Source organism: Glycine soja, chromosome 20 (assembly GCF_004193775.1).
Source record: "Glycine soja cultivar W05 chromosome 20, ASM419377v2, whole genome shotgun sequence".
In the NCBI taxonomy this organism is placed as follows: Eukaryota; Viridiplantae; Streptophyta; class Magnoliopsida; order Fabales; family Fabaceae; genus Glycine; species Glycine soja.
The window spans coordinates 37,617,464-37,631,112 of NC_041021.1; the positions used below are offsets into that span (position 1 = coordinate 37,617,464).

General features: G+C 29.7%; 1 protein-coding gene across 1 annotated transcript; it reads right to left on the reverse strand.

The window, feature by feature from the left end:
* Positions 1 to 2,126: 2,126 nt before the first annotated feature.
* On the reverse strand, positions 2,127 to 4,097 carry LOC114403253 (transcription factor TCP7-like). The gene has a single exon (XM_028366085.1). It carries the CDS (start codon positions 3,899 to 3,901, stop codon positions 3,173 to 3,175), a length of 729 nt encoding a protein of 242 aa, XP_028221886.1. The 5' UTR covers positions 3,902 to 4,097; the 3' UTR covers positions 2,127 to 3,172.
* Positions 4,098 to 13,649: the final 9,552 nt, after the last annotated feature.

Genomic DNA, 13,649 nt, shown 5'->3' on the forward strand with positions numbered 1-13,649 from the left:
ATCAGCAATAATATTGGGTGCACCTAACAACACTCTCAAAAAGTCCATCATACGAGGGTTTAAAAATGGTTCCAAACCATAACATGGTTTTTAACTTTTTTCACTGCGACATTTAATTCCGGGGACCCTTCTGTTTAGCAATAATTAAGAAAACATGTTGGCATCCCTAAAATGAAAACCCCACCAATAATCCATGCATAGAGAAATACAAGATGAACAAAATGATGAGTTGGTATACTCGATTTGGGAACTTGGAGACAAATCCTTTCATCTTAGTTTTTCACAAGTTTCGTCATGTAAAAATTGTGTCTACTCTTTATATTATAAATATTTTCATATTTCAATACGTCCCTACCGCAAATTCTCTTATGTTCGTGATAAAATGATAAAATCATGTTTGACTCTTATCATGTAGTAGCAACTTGCAACCAAGCTGACATAATGTGATAAAATGATAAATTCATGTTTGACTCTTAATATATTAATTAAAATTCAATTCTTGGTCATATTTATTTATGAAGAAAAAAAAATATTGTAAACATTGTGCACCTACTATTTTATTTATTGTTAATTTCAAATTTTAACAAGACTGTATTATTCTTTCATGTGCATGATAAATCATTGATAAAAAAAAAATGTGCATGATAAATCATGTTTAATAAATCTTCTTATGTGTACTATCTTGTTATGTACAAGTAAAGCCTGAAATTTCTTCTGGGGGCGAAAGTGGAATTCAATTCCTTCATTTTTCACTGCAAATATCATTTAGTTAAACAATAATAAATCATTCATCCAATTAACTACCCACCTAATTCAGTTAAGTTATTAATGTATTTGAGAAGATATTTGGGTTAATTTTTAATATTTTTACTAGTAAAAAATTTTATTTGACGGTCCGATAAACAATTTTTTTATAATTTCTCATTTTTTTAAACATTAGCAATATTTTTTAAAACATTAATTTCTAATTTTTTATATTTTCTTTTTATTTTTATTCTCATTATATTTATTCAATATTTTAGTTATCTTTATTTAAATAAATTATGATTTTTTTTATCATTTTATACTTTTCAACTTTTTGAATAGTATTTATAATTTAATAAGTTAATTTTTTAATTTTCAGCTTCTAACTTTGCTACCAGTTAATTTTTTAACATGAACATAACCTCTGCCGGGCATCTTATAAATGCTTAGGTGATCCCTTTTGCCAATTGAACTCAGCTCTCAGCATTGTGTTAAATTTGGTTTGTGAGGCAGATAAGGCAGGGTGCGGAGGCAAATGGTAGCTTCCAAGGGTGTGGCAAAAAAAGTCAAAGTCATAACAACCAGATTAAATATGCCATTATTGAGATACAACACATCACCCAAATTTGAGTTTTATTTTATGTATGTATAAATAACAACTCCAGATTGATTGTTGCATCAAATGCACCAAGACCATGTTTGTTTTAACCCAAAGGTGAAACATCAAAAACACAGTATTCCTCTCGACTTATATATAAGAAAAAAAAATATTTTGAATGTTGGACTTAAAAAATATAAATAAATTTAATTAATTTTGTTATATTCAATTTTATTGTCACTAAAACACTCTTTATATAATTATAATTCTATTTTCAGCGACTCATCTTTTATTTATAAGAACGAAGAAAATTTAAAAAATAATCTTATATTTTACTTGAAATTAAAAAAAATATGAATTAACTTTCTTATTGATTAACGTAAAATTAGTTATTTAACTTCAAATAAAACATGTGAGTAAAATTAGTTATTTAACTTCAAATAAAACATGAGAGTAGATCTTTATTTTAAGACTGGAATTCTGTACCTAACCATATCTTCAATACTGAAATAGCCAGAGTACAAGTTCCCAGAGAGTACCATGAAATTACAAAAACTGGCAGAAAACCAAAGATACTCCTATGAAATCAAACATGGTGGTAAGTGAGCATCAAAACACCTAAATGAATTTACTCCTATAATATAATATTGCTAGGCCACACCACATTCAAAAAATAAAAGGGTCAATTTGGCTACAATAATTTAAGAACAGAAAGCACACTGAAATAATTGAATCGTCATGATGCAGCAAAACGAGTTCATGTGAACATAGAAACAAAGAAAGCGACAAGTGAAGAAAAGATGAGTTTTTTATTCAAATCACTGGCACCCCAAAACAATCCACTTACATACAAGAAAACATTATTCTCACGCTGATCAATCTAATAAATGGCTAAGAATTGAAGATAAAAATCTCAAAACAGAAGTCAGTCATACGGAGTACAACCAGAGCTTTCTTCTTCTTTTTTTCATCTTCCACTCACCAGTCTCATTTCTGAAAACAACAAAGACCATCAAGGAGTGTGAAAGTGGAGGAGATAGGGTCAGAGAGCATAAGTCCCCCGCAGCTGCACCAAATTCACAACATGACCACCTTACATGAACCTCAATCCCTCAAAACATGCCCCCAACAGCATCCAAGAGACATGAATTCTCAACCCAAGTTGGAAAGTATTAGGGTTCTCCAACATTCTGGAAGTGACAGTTGAACTTTGGAAACACAATTCACTCGCCTCAGAAACAAGCTTGCAATCACTAATTACCTCAACAGCAACCACAGCCACCACCAAACGTGTAGACCCAGTCAGTCAAAGCCCAAAACCCACTATGAAAGTGAAACAGAATCAACAATGCAATCCAATCCATGCTCTTCAATTTGAAGAAGTACAACATTACATTACAAATTCAACTGTACTAGCACACGGACCAAGCTTCTGAAACCCAATTCCAGACTCAATCGGTACCAATTTCTCACCATCACAATTTCACAAATTAAATCATCAGTTCATTACATTCTCCCTTTTTCTTCCTCCTCTCCTCCAACAAAGCACCAGAATCTAAAACAATTATCCAACATCTAAAAACCTAGTTAAGTTTTCCAAACCAGCAGGAAGTAAAACAAAAAACCCTAATTGAATGTCTTCTTAATTGATGGACTTCTCCACTCAAAATATAAGGGAAAACCTAACCCTAAGAATCTCCTGCTTGCCACACACAACAAAACAGCAACCACAACACGAGAATATGTATATATACGGAAGAAAAAAAAACACCACCACCACCACCACCGTCCACAACCATCCTCACCGCCACCGTTGAAGAGATGTCACAATCAACGAGGCTCATCGTCTCTCCGACCAGAATTCCCAGGTCCACCTGACAATGAAGCGAGCAAATTCAGATGTCCCGGAAGGTAATTTCCCACCCTCGCCGCCAAAGCTTCTCCGATGGCCAGCTGCTGCTGCTGACGGTGGTGATGAGCGAACAACGAAGCCTGCTGCTGCTGCTGCTGCGGCACCGACACCATTTCGGGAGCAGCAGCGGCGGCGACAAAACTCCAAATTTGTCCGAAATCGGGCCAGGCCGGGACGACCCCTGGTCCGGGAGGGGCATACGGCCCCACGAGAGAGGGGCCCACGGAAACAGCTTCGTCTTTGGAAGAGTCTTCGTCGGTGCGTATGCGCTTGCCGAGGATGAAGGGAGTGGGAGCGAGTAACTGGGGCTTGTAGTCGGAGGTGGAGGAAGGGGAGGAGAGGGAGACGGAGGAGAAGCTGGCGGGGATGGTGCCGGTGCCGGTGGCGGCGATGACGGAGGGCTCGGCCTGACGGAGGAGCCACTCGATGGTTTGACCGTCGGACTTGTGGCCAAGCTCGCGCGTGAGCTGGAACACACGTGCGGCGCATATGATTGGCATCCTTATGCGGCGCCCGCGACCGTCCACCTTGCTGTGACGGTCCTTTGACGGCGGCTTCTTAACGGCTAACGCCTTCCCCCCTTGCTGTTGCTGCTGTCTCTGCGCCTCAGAGATTGCGCCGTTAGTGGTGCCGTCGGAGTTCGACATGTGATGGAATTGAGAGAAATTGAGAGTTGAAGGAAGGAAGGAAGTAGCTGGTGGAGATAGGAGGAGGGCACGTGGGTGCTGGACCCCACTACGTCCCTGTCTCACGCGCCTTCCTTCACACCTTCCATTTCTCCACAACTTTACCTTTTTCCTCCTCCTTTCTTCACTTTAGGGTTTCTCCAAACAAAAGAAGTTACTACATTAACAAACAAAATGAAAACACACACTCTTTGTATACTTAGTGCATGTTTGATTTTTTGTTGAGAGAATCCCAAACAGAGCTTCAAATCCTAAAATAGAACCAATAATTTTTATTTTATTTTCTCAAATATAACTAGATTTTATGCAATTAATTTTTTATATTTATTATTATTGAAAAAATACATGGACATAATTAAAATGTATTTTTAAATATTTAGTAAAATATTATACTAAGTATACTACAATAGATGAAAATGATCATATATATTTTTAATCGAGCTTAACAAATATTAAGTCTATTGAAATTTTTAAAATTTATATGTATATAATAAAATTATTAATATTTGAAATACTTAATAGTATATTAAATATAATTACATTAAAATTAAGAAAACTGATTAATTATATTTTTAATTATAGTCTAGAAAATGTTAAGCCTATCAAAATTTATTATGATTTATTATTTTTTTATGTAATAATAGTTATGTAATGTCTATATTAAATATATAAATAAAAAATATAAGTATAATATATATCAATTTTATAATTATTTAAGATTGGGTGTGTGTTTTTGTTATTGTAAATATTATGTTAACATGTACTACCTATAATTCAGATTTTTTTTTTATTATTACTATTAAGGTATTAATTTATAAGAATAAAAAATTGACTCTTAAGAATTTAATTGGAATCTATTATTTCATTATTATAAAAATTGTATAATAATTATATCAATTTAATCAATTTAACTTTTTACTTTGAGCTAATATCATATTTCAAAATCAAAATATGGTAATTAAATTGGTTACATTAATAATTATTATTAAATTAATAACATGTATTTCAAAGAGATGAAGATTATTTTTGACACGACAATTAATATTCTTTAAGAATGATTTTGTCTTTATGCCATATGCTTTTTAAAAACATTTATATATTTTTTAAAATCGTAATTTATTTGTAATTATTAATAAACATTGAAGTATATAATCAATATGTGTAAATAAAAGAATAAAAATGAGAAGGAAAACAAATTGTGTTAAATGAATTACATAAAAAAATATGACAAATAAGAAAATTAATGAATAAGAAGTAGGGTTATAACAATAATATACTCCCTTTGCATTTTGTTAAACAAAAAAATATAGTAAGTTGAACATACAAAGTAAAGTTTAGATTATTAATTTTTTTGTTCAAAATGAGAAAAGATAATATAGTAGTAGTATAAGGAAAAATATAAGAATATGTTTGAAAATTGAACAATAATTATCAAAATATAAAATAACACAAAATAGTAAAATGTGAAATGAAAAAAAATGCAAAGAGATCATAAAAGAAATAATAAAAAACAAAAGTAAGATGATACACATAATTAGTTGTTACGTGATATTTATTAAAATAGTAGATGAGTCTGAGTCTTCAATCTATATCTCTCATCAAATTCATTGGATAATGTAGTGTTATAAGAACTTTATATTTTTATCTGCACAAAGTGTCATTGTTAATTTTGAATGAATTAAAACATATTGAAAGAAAGTGTTAAGCCAAAAAGAGAAATAATGAGCAAATGAAATATTTGTGAAAGTGTTAATTTTATTTACTGGCAACATACTTCCATACAGTAGCATGTATATAATTGTTCTGAAACAAACATTATAAAAATTAGCATGAAAGAATGTATTACATGATTGTAGTATAAAAAATGTGGTCTTGATATTTATAATATTTATGAAGTGACTAAAATAGACACGTTAACAATAACATAACGTTCCTGTAATTTTTCTGTCGCCATAACTTCTTGTGATACAACATAATGTTTCTTTAATGACAAATATATTTTTAAGAAAAAAACGCACAAACATTTTTAATTATATTTTTAAGCATGAGTACTTGGTAAATTGAATTGTTTATATACAAAAAGTGTCATATTACTTGTACGTCAACTAAAATATATTGAGAGAGAAATAAAGCGTTAAGTAAAAAAGAGAACAAAGAGCAAATGAAATATATGTGAAAGTGTTAATTTTGTTTATATATGGGTAGCATACTTTCCTATAGTAGCATGTATATAATTACTCTAAAACAAACATTATTAAAAAAATAGTATAAAATAATCTCGTGAATAAGAAAAAATTATTACTTACTCTTCCTCAACATTTTTTACAGTAACTAGTGGTTTGCTTAAAGCAGTCATTGTTTATTAATCTTATCACTAGTGAGAATTTCCATAGTTCCATTATCATTATATTGGAAGTAGTTATTACTAAAAATGTTTAAGAAAAAAAAAGACTAATAGAAGAAGTATGCAAAATGCAATAATTTTTTATTTTTTTTGCAAAAACGTGATCTTGATATTTATAATGTTTATAAAGTGACTAAAAAAAATAGGCACGTAAGTAATAACATAATGTTCCTGTAATTTTCCTCTCGCTAACTTCTTATAATATAACATAATATTGACAACATTGAATCAAGAAAAAAAAAAAAAAACTAACACACATGAAACATTTTTAATTATATTTTTAAGCATATAATGGGTACTTGATAAATTGAATTGTTTATTGCTATCCTGAAACCAATTATTGACAACATGAGTTGAGTTTTCATGTTTGTTCCATTTTCTTTTCTTTTTTTTATATCTATTTTGCAGAGGAATAAACCAAACCTTTTCATATTCTTTATAAATAAGAAACATGCATTAAAAATAAAAAAAATTACGAATATTTTCCAGCTGTGCTAAATAGTATAAATGATTTGGGTAAGATTTTTTTTCCTTTCAAAATAGTTGTTTCAATGTAATTGGTTTAAATGTTAATTAATTAATTTAAAAAAGGCTTTGCCTTAAATTTATGACCAATTTGAGTTTTTTATTTTTAAGACATTCAATTTCAATAAACTTTTTAATTATTTTATTAGTTTCTCTTTGTGTTATTTTAACCTAAATTGTTAAAAACGGATAATTTATTATTTTATTTCTTTAGGGAATTAATTAAGTTTGTAAAAATCTAATAATGAACAATATTATTCATAACCTTTTAATTTAAATTTATTCAAACCTAAAATACTAAATTAAATATTAATTTTATTCATATTAATATTAATTAGTAACATTTTATTTATTATATATTTTCAAATTAATATTTTAGAATAGAAATTAAATAATGAATTATTATATATGTGTGTATATTATTATTTTTTTTAAATGTAAGAATTTGGTCTACAAAATTTTAAAAAATAATATTTATATAAATTTAAAGATTTTAAATTTATTCATATCTCGAATACTAAATTAAATATTAATTTTATTCACAATAATATTAAGTAGTAATATTTTATTTATTATAATTTTTTTAAAAATTAATATTTTATTATAAAAATTAAATAGTAAAATATTTTATATATATATATATAGTATATCAAATCAATGATCCTTGGTAAATTAGAATTTTAATCCAATGATTGACAAAACTTTAAGCTTTCTTTACATATAGTATATTAAATCAATGGTTGTTGACAAATTATAATTTATATCCAATGAATAACAAAACGTCAAGTTTCCTTTACATATAGTATATCAAATAAATGATTTTTGAAAAATTAGAAATTCAATTCGACAACACACAAAAATTCAAGCTTCCTTTACATATAATATATAGATAAAATTCAATTATCTATGCTTTATTTAATGAGAATTTTTCTAAAATACCTTTCATTTAATAAGACCAAAAAAATATTTTATGTTTGATACCAAATTTCAATGAATGATAATTTAGAAATTTTTTAATTAAAATTAATTAATTTTCTTAATACATGTGATATATATATCTTTCATAGAACATGGGAATACATGTCTGTTATTAACCAAACACACCCATTATTAAGTTTTGCATGAATGCTAGTAACACTCTTTCTAATAGTATTGGTTATTATATGATCAACTTAATTTATTGGAAATTGTCAATTTAAGTGAGACTCACTTATAAATCAAGAAAAATCATTAAATGAAAAATATAACCTACTAAAATTAAGAATTTCCAATAAATTTTAATTAATCATAAAGACAGTGTCTCCTTATAATATAAATTGTTTTCGTTTTTTTAGTAGTGTTGCTCATGTGTAAATATCACCCTTTCTTTCTCATAATAAAATTTGATCTTCATAAAAATTAATTAAAATAAATCTTTGTTGTGGTGTTTTTAGCTATTATTTTCAGGTGAAATAAAAGTTATAAATATTTTGTTTAATTAGTTAGAAGTAACCATATTAGTATGAACATTGTTATAAGGTGCTAATATCTTCTTTACCCGCACGATAAATTCTCGAATTCAAAATTGGTTTTAAAGATTGTTTTCTTAAAAAAAAAATTATGATATTTTTCTTAATAAAGGTTGACCTAGAGAAAAACACTGTCTCATAGGATTATAAAGTGGTTTTCAGGATAACTTAAATTCATGCTTTACAGAACTTAGTGGTGTTTGATTGTAAATTATAATTGATAACCATTGTTAGGCATGAGAATAAAACTCGTGTATTCATCCAAATTCGTTCCGATTTTGAAGGGGAATACCCGAGTTGACCGAGTAGAGGTTCGTGTTCGGGGATTATTCAACTTTTTCGATCGGGGTTGGGGTCAGAGACGAGTATATCACTATCCGTTCCATACCTATTCTCGTACCCGTTTCGGTGATAAAATTATTAAAATTTTATTAATTACTTGTTAATTTTTTTTTATAATTTTTTACATAATTTAAGATTCTTTTCTGGATGATTTTTGTAGACAAATGCTTTGCAAATACAATTAGTTAAAAATAAATGTGTAACAATCAATTTTTTTTTAAATTAGATTTTCAATATAATTTTTTTTACAAAGAAAAAACATTTACAAATCTAAACTAGGAACGAGGCAGAAATGTGGATACCCGATACCTGACGAGGGTACAGGTACGGGATAATACATTTTAACCCGTTGGATATCGAGGACGGATACAAACATGAGTATATGTTGAGGAGTCAAAATCGGGGACGGGGGAGACAATACCCATCTCCACTCCACCCGGTTGCCATGTCTAATCATTATCTTATTATATGAAAAAATATGGACAAATACAAAAAAAAATGTGTATGCTTAGTTTATAAAATTAGGAAACAAAATGAATTTATTACCCAGGCGTAGCCGGGTACAGCTACTAGTTTATGATCACAAATTCACGAATAAGATGTAACCATCCCTATTGAATTATTCGAACTAAGATCTTAAGGGTGCATTTACTTGTATTTTTATTTTCTAATTACAAAACTGCTATCTTGTTTGTTTTTTCTTTTTGTTTTTAAAGATTGGTACATGTTATACTAAAAAGTATTTTTGTTTTTTTATTTCTTGAATAAATCTTGAAAACAAGATAATATTGAAAATAAAGTGACAATTTTATAATTAAAAAGCAAACAAAAAATAAAAATATGACATAAAAACATAAAACGCCTCCTAAGTTTTTATGTTGAGACTAGTATGGATATATAGAGACAAGAACAAAATCCAACATTGTTCAAAATATAATTTGAGGCGATCAATTGACATAGAGTTTTTGTCTCTTGTTCTCTCAGCCCCATACTCACATTCACCCAAAAGCAAGTAAATGTTGCTTATCACAAATCACAATATTGAAATTTACACACAAACAGAGACAAGGTATAGTGTGTAATTGTATTTCCATTAAAAATTCTGTTCAATTCAACAATTTTCTTCAGTCACATTAAAATGTACCGAATAACATGTAAACGGCTATTCAAACACATCTATAGACTACATTGAGTATATATTCGACTACACTTATACCTTTGTCACTGAGGTTGGTAGATCAAAAGAAACTAAAGTAATTAAGTACTATCCTATTAGAATTCGAATTGTATATTATCATTACTTAGGTACTCCTTTGTTTTATTATTATTCTTAAGTGCTGATACGGATTAAAAACTGTAAGTTCTGATTAACTGAATGCACACAATTATCATACATCATGCAAGATTTTTCCTTTCAAAGTACACGAGTAGTAGCGGTTTATACGGAAATTTGTTTAAGTAACCAATAATTAAGAGGTCACGATGTTATATCTAACGCACACGGACATATATTCCATATCTTAAATAGCTATTTTCATGCGCTGTCTCTTGCCTCTTCTGTAACATATTGATACTAAATAGCTAAATTATTGATATTAATATATGCATTATGTGTTTCCTAACCACTACGATTTTGTTTTTTTTAGTGAAAGCAACTAAAAAACGAGCGATTGATAATTATGTCAAGGATTTGATCCACCCCTTTTTTGATTTGCATACTCCCACTTCTCCGCTTGAAATGATGGAGCATTCCATACTAGCCCATTAAAATATTGGATCATAGTCCTATTCCTATATTTTTTATATTGATACAAGGAATCAACTCACATATTCTTTTAAACCCTATTCTTTAATAACACAGCATTCAACACTTAATCAATAATCAAAAAGAAAAAAAATGCGTGAGGTATAACACTGCCCCATAATATATATATTAAATTCCTTATGTGTCAACTATGTTTGTCAAGCTTCAGCACTTCTATAGGGTTTCAGGGCTTTCCATCAGTTCTGATAAATTTGCCATATACTTAGTCGGTATTAGGCCTCATGAGCTTTCTCATATTCAGCAGCTTACTGGATTTAACTTGGGTGACTTTCCTTTTAGATAGTTGGGTGTTCCCCTTTTATCATCTAGATTAAATGTATGTCATTATGCTCCCTTGCTTTCCAAGATTACTGGTATGATTCAGGGATGGAGCAAAAAGTCTTTATCTTATGCAGGTAAGTTAGAGTTGATCAGAGCAGTTATTCAAGGAATTGTGAATTTCTGGATGGGTATTTTTCCTTTGCCGCAATCTGTTCTGGATCGAATCAACGCTTCGTGCCGTAATTTTCTGTGGGACAAAGCGGATATTGGCAAAAACAAGTCCTTGGTTGCTTGGTCAGTAGTTTGTTCTCCGAAAAAAGAAGGGGGTTTAGGCCTTTTTAATCTCAAGGACTAGAACCTTGCGCTTCTTTCCCGTATCTTGTGGAACTTTCATTGTAAGAAAGATTCTCTATGGGTTCGGTGGGTTCACCATTACTATTTCAAAGGGAGCGATGTGTGGAATTACAATACTTCTTCATCAGATTCAGTTTTGATAAAGAAAATCATTCAAATAAGGGACTTTATTATCTCCAAAGAGCTAAGTACGGAAGATGCCAAAAAGAGGATTCAATCTTGGAGCACCAATGAACAATTGCTTGTTGGCAAAGTCTACAAATACATTAGAGGTGTCAAGCCTACTGTTAGTTGGTGTTCTGTTATATGGAACCCAGCAATCCCCCCTAAGATGTCTTTCATTCTGTGGCTTGCTAAAAGGAATCGGCTGCTTACTCTTGACAAAGTTATTTTTTTGAACAAGGGTTCCCTCTGCCCTTTATGTTCAAATGAGGCTGAGTCAAATGCTCATTTGTTCTTTTCTTGTAGAAAATCTCTCTAAGTTTGGGCTCACATTCGTGATTTGGCTTCTTTCCACAGACGTTTCACTTCTTTACAGCGCATTACTGACTCTTTGATTAGGGGCAGATCCACATTAGGTGTTCAAGGAAAATTACGTTGTCTGGCTATAGCAATTACAGTCTACTGCATCTGGCTGTCTAGGAACAAGCTGATTTTTGAAGATTATCAATTTTCTGTAATAGAGGTTATTAGCAAGATTAAGTTTCTTATGTATAGACAAGCACACCTGTTGCATTTGTTTTAGCATCTTGATATAGGCCTTCTTGTATTAGGGAGACTTTTGATTTTCTCTAGCTGTGGAGTATGTCCCGTTTATTGTTGTATCATTTTGGGTTTAATATAATTTATATTTTTCCCAAGAAATTAAAAATTGTTCTATTTAAATAAGTTGATAACATTACTTGTATGAATATCATCTTATGATAGCTAGATTTTCCCAACATGTGTACTCTAGGTGTTGTTTGGTGCACCCAACAGTATTGCTGGTGCACCTAGTATTTTTGATTAATGTCCAAAATTTCTCTGACTCGTTGTTCCTTTTTAAGTTATTTTTTCTGATTGAGTGGTGATCCGTAAGTAATTTTTCACATACAGATCAACTTAATCCGTAAGTATGAAGTTCATCTATATAAAGCATACGGATCAAGTTGATCCGTATGATTTATACTGATGAAGTTCATCCGTATTGGTTTTTTGGTTTTTTTAATTCCTTAAAGTTTTATTTTTTTTAATTATTAATATGTTAAATTATCATTTGTGCATTAATTTTTTTTATTATTACAAAATTTAATATATATACTAAATTTTGTAATAGTAAATATTTTTTATTTATAAAAAATATACAGATTAAATAATTCGTATGATACATATTAAAATTAATTGTCACAAAATTTATTATTTAAATTTACATGCACATTAAATATGCATTAAAAAATTTTAATGTTATGTATAACAACATTATTTATTTTATAATGTAATTGGCTCATTAACTTAGTTGGTTAAAACGTTGTGCTAATAGCCTGAAAGTAGGTATGATAAAAGGGCAAAATTGAAAAAATGCGATTTCACCGGGTGCGCGTAGCAACATCCGTGTACTCCGAGTGTTATGGGCCAGGTACGTTTATCATAATGGACAAAAGCTGGCCTTCCTTTTCTTATTTCTTCCAAAAACGTGTTTATTTTATTTTTCAAGTACTTTAAAACAGTAAAAAAATATTTTAAATAAGAAAAGTAACATTCTTTAAATTATTTTAAGAGTAAAAAACAAAATAATCACATTTTGTAAGAATTAAAATATATATTTTTTGCAAGGAAATACTAAATTGTCGGGAAAAAAAATATTTAAGAAAAAAAAAGGGAAATTGAAAGACGCCATTGGAGAATCTACAATACCCGACAATTAAATTAAGAGTCTGTCAAACTCACCGGAATTGAGATTGTGAAGACTTTGGATTTTACATGTCAGAAATTGCAACCTCACCGTTACAATACACGACAATTCATGACTTTTGAAAACATTTAGATACATTAATATTATTAAATGTTACTTGATATGGACCTAATTGTATAAGTTGGTTATTGTAAGCTCATGGAACAGTGTTCCATGCTTTTACATCATACGGATCGTACGAAACAATGAAAATGAAAAACAAACAATAGTAGCATAAATAAATAGAATTTAACAAGGTATTGAAAAGCATACAAGAGGATGCTTATGTCTCCAAAGATGTTAATTTTGTTCTTTTATGTAATACCTATATGTACACGGTTTTAGCCCCACATATAGTTTCTTTTCCTAGTCCATTCACACACACGTAACCAAGTATTGCTCTGGATGAAAATAAAATATTTGGACTACCCAATCTACCAGTATAGTAATTCCTTATGCAAAATTAAAGGTTAGTTTAAGTAAAAATATATATACATATAGGCATGAAAAGCAAAACAATAACCTAAGTGTGTGTACCTTTGACATTCTAGGCAGAGGGT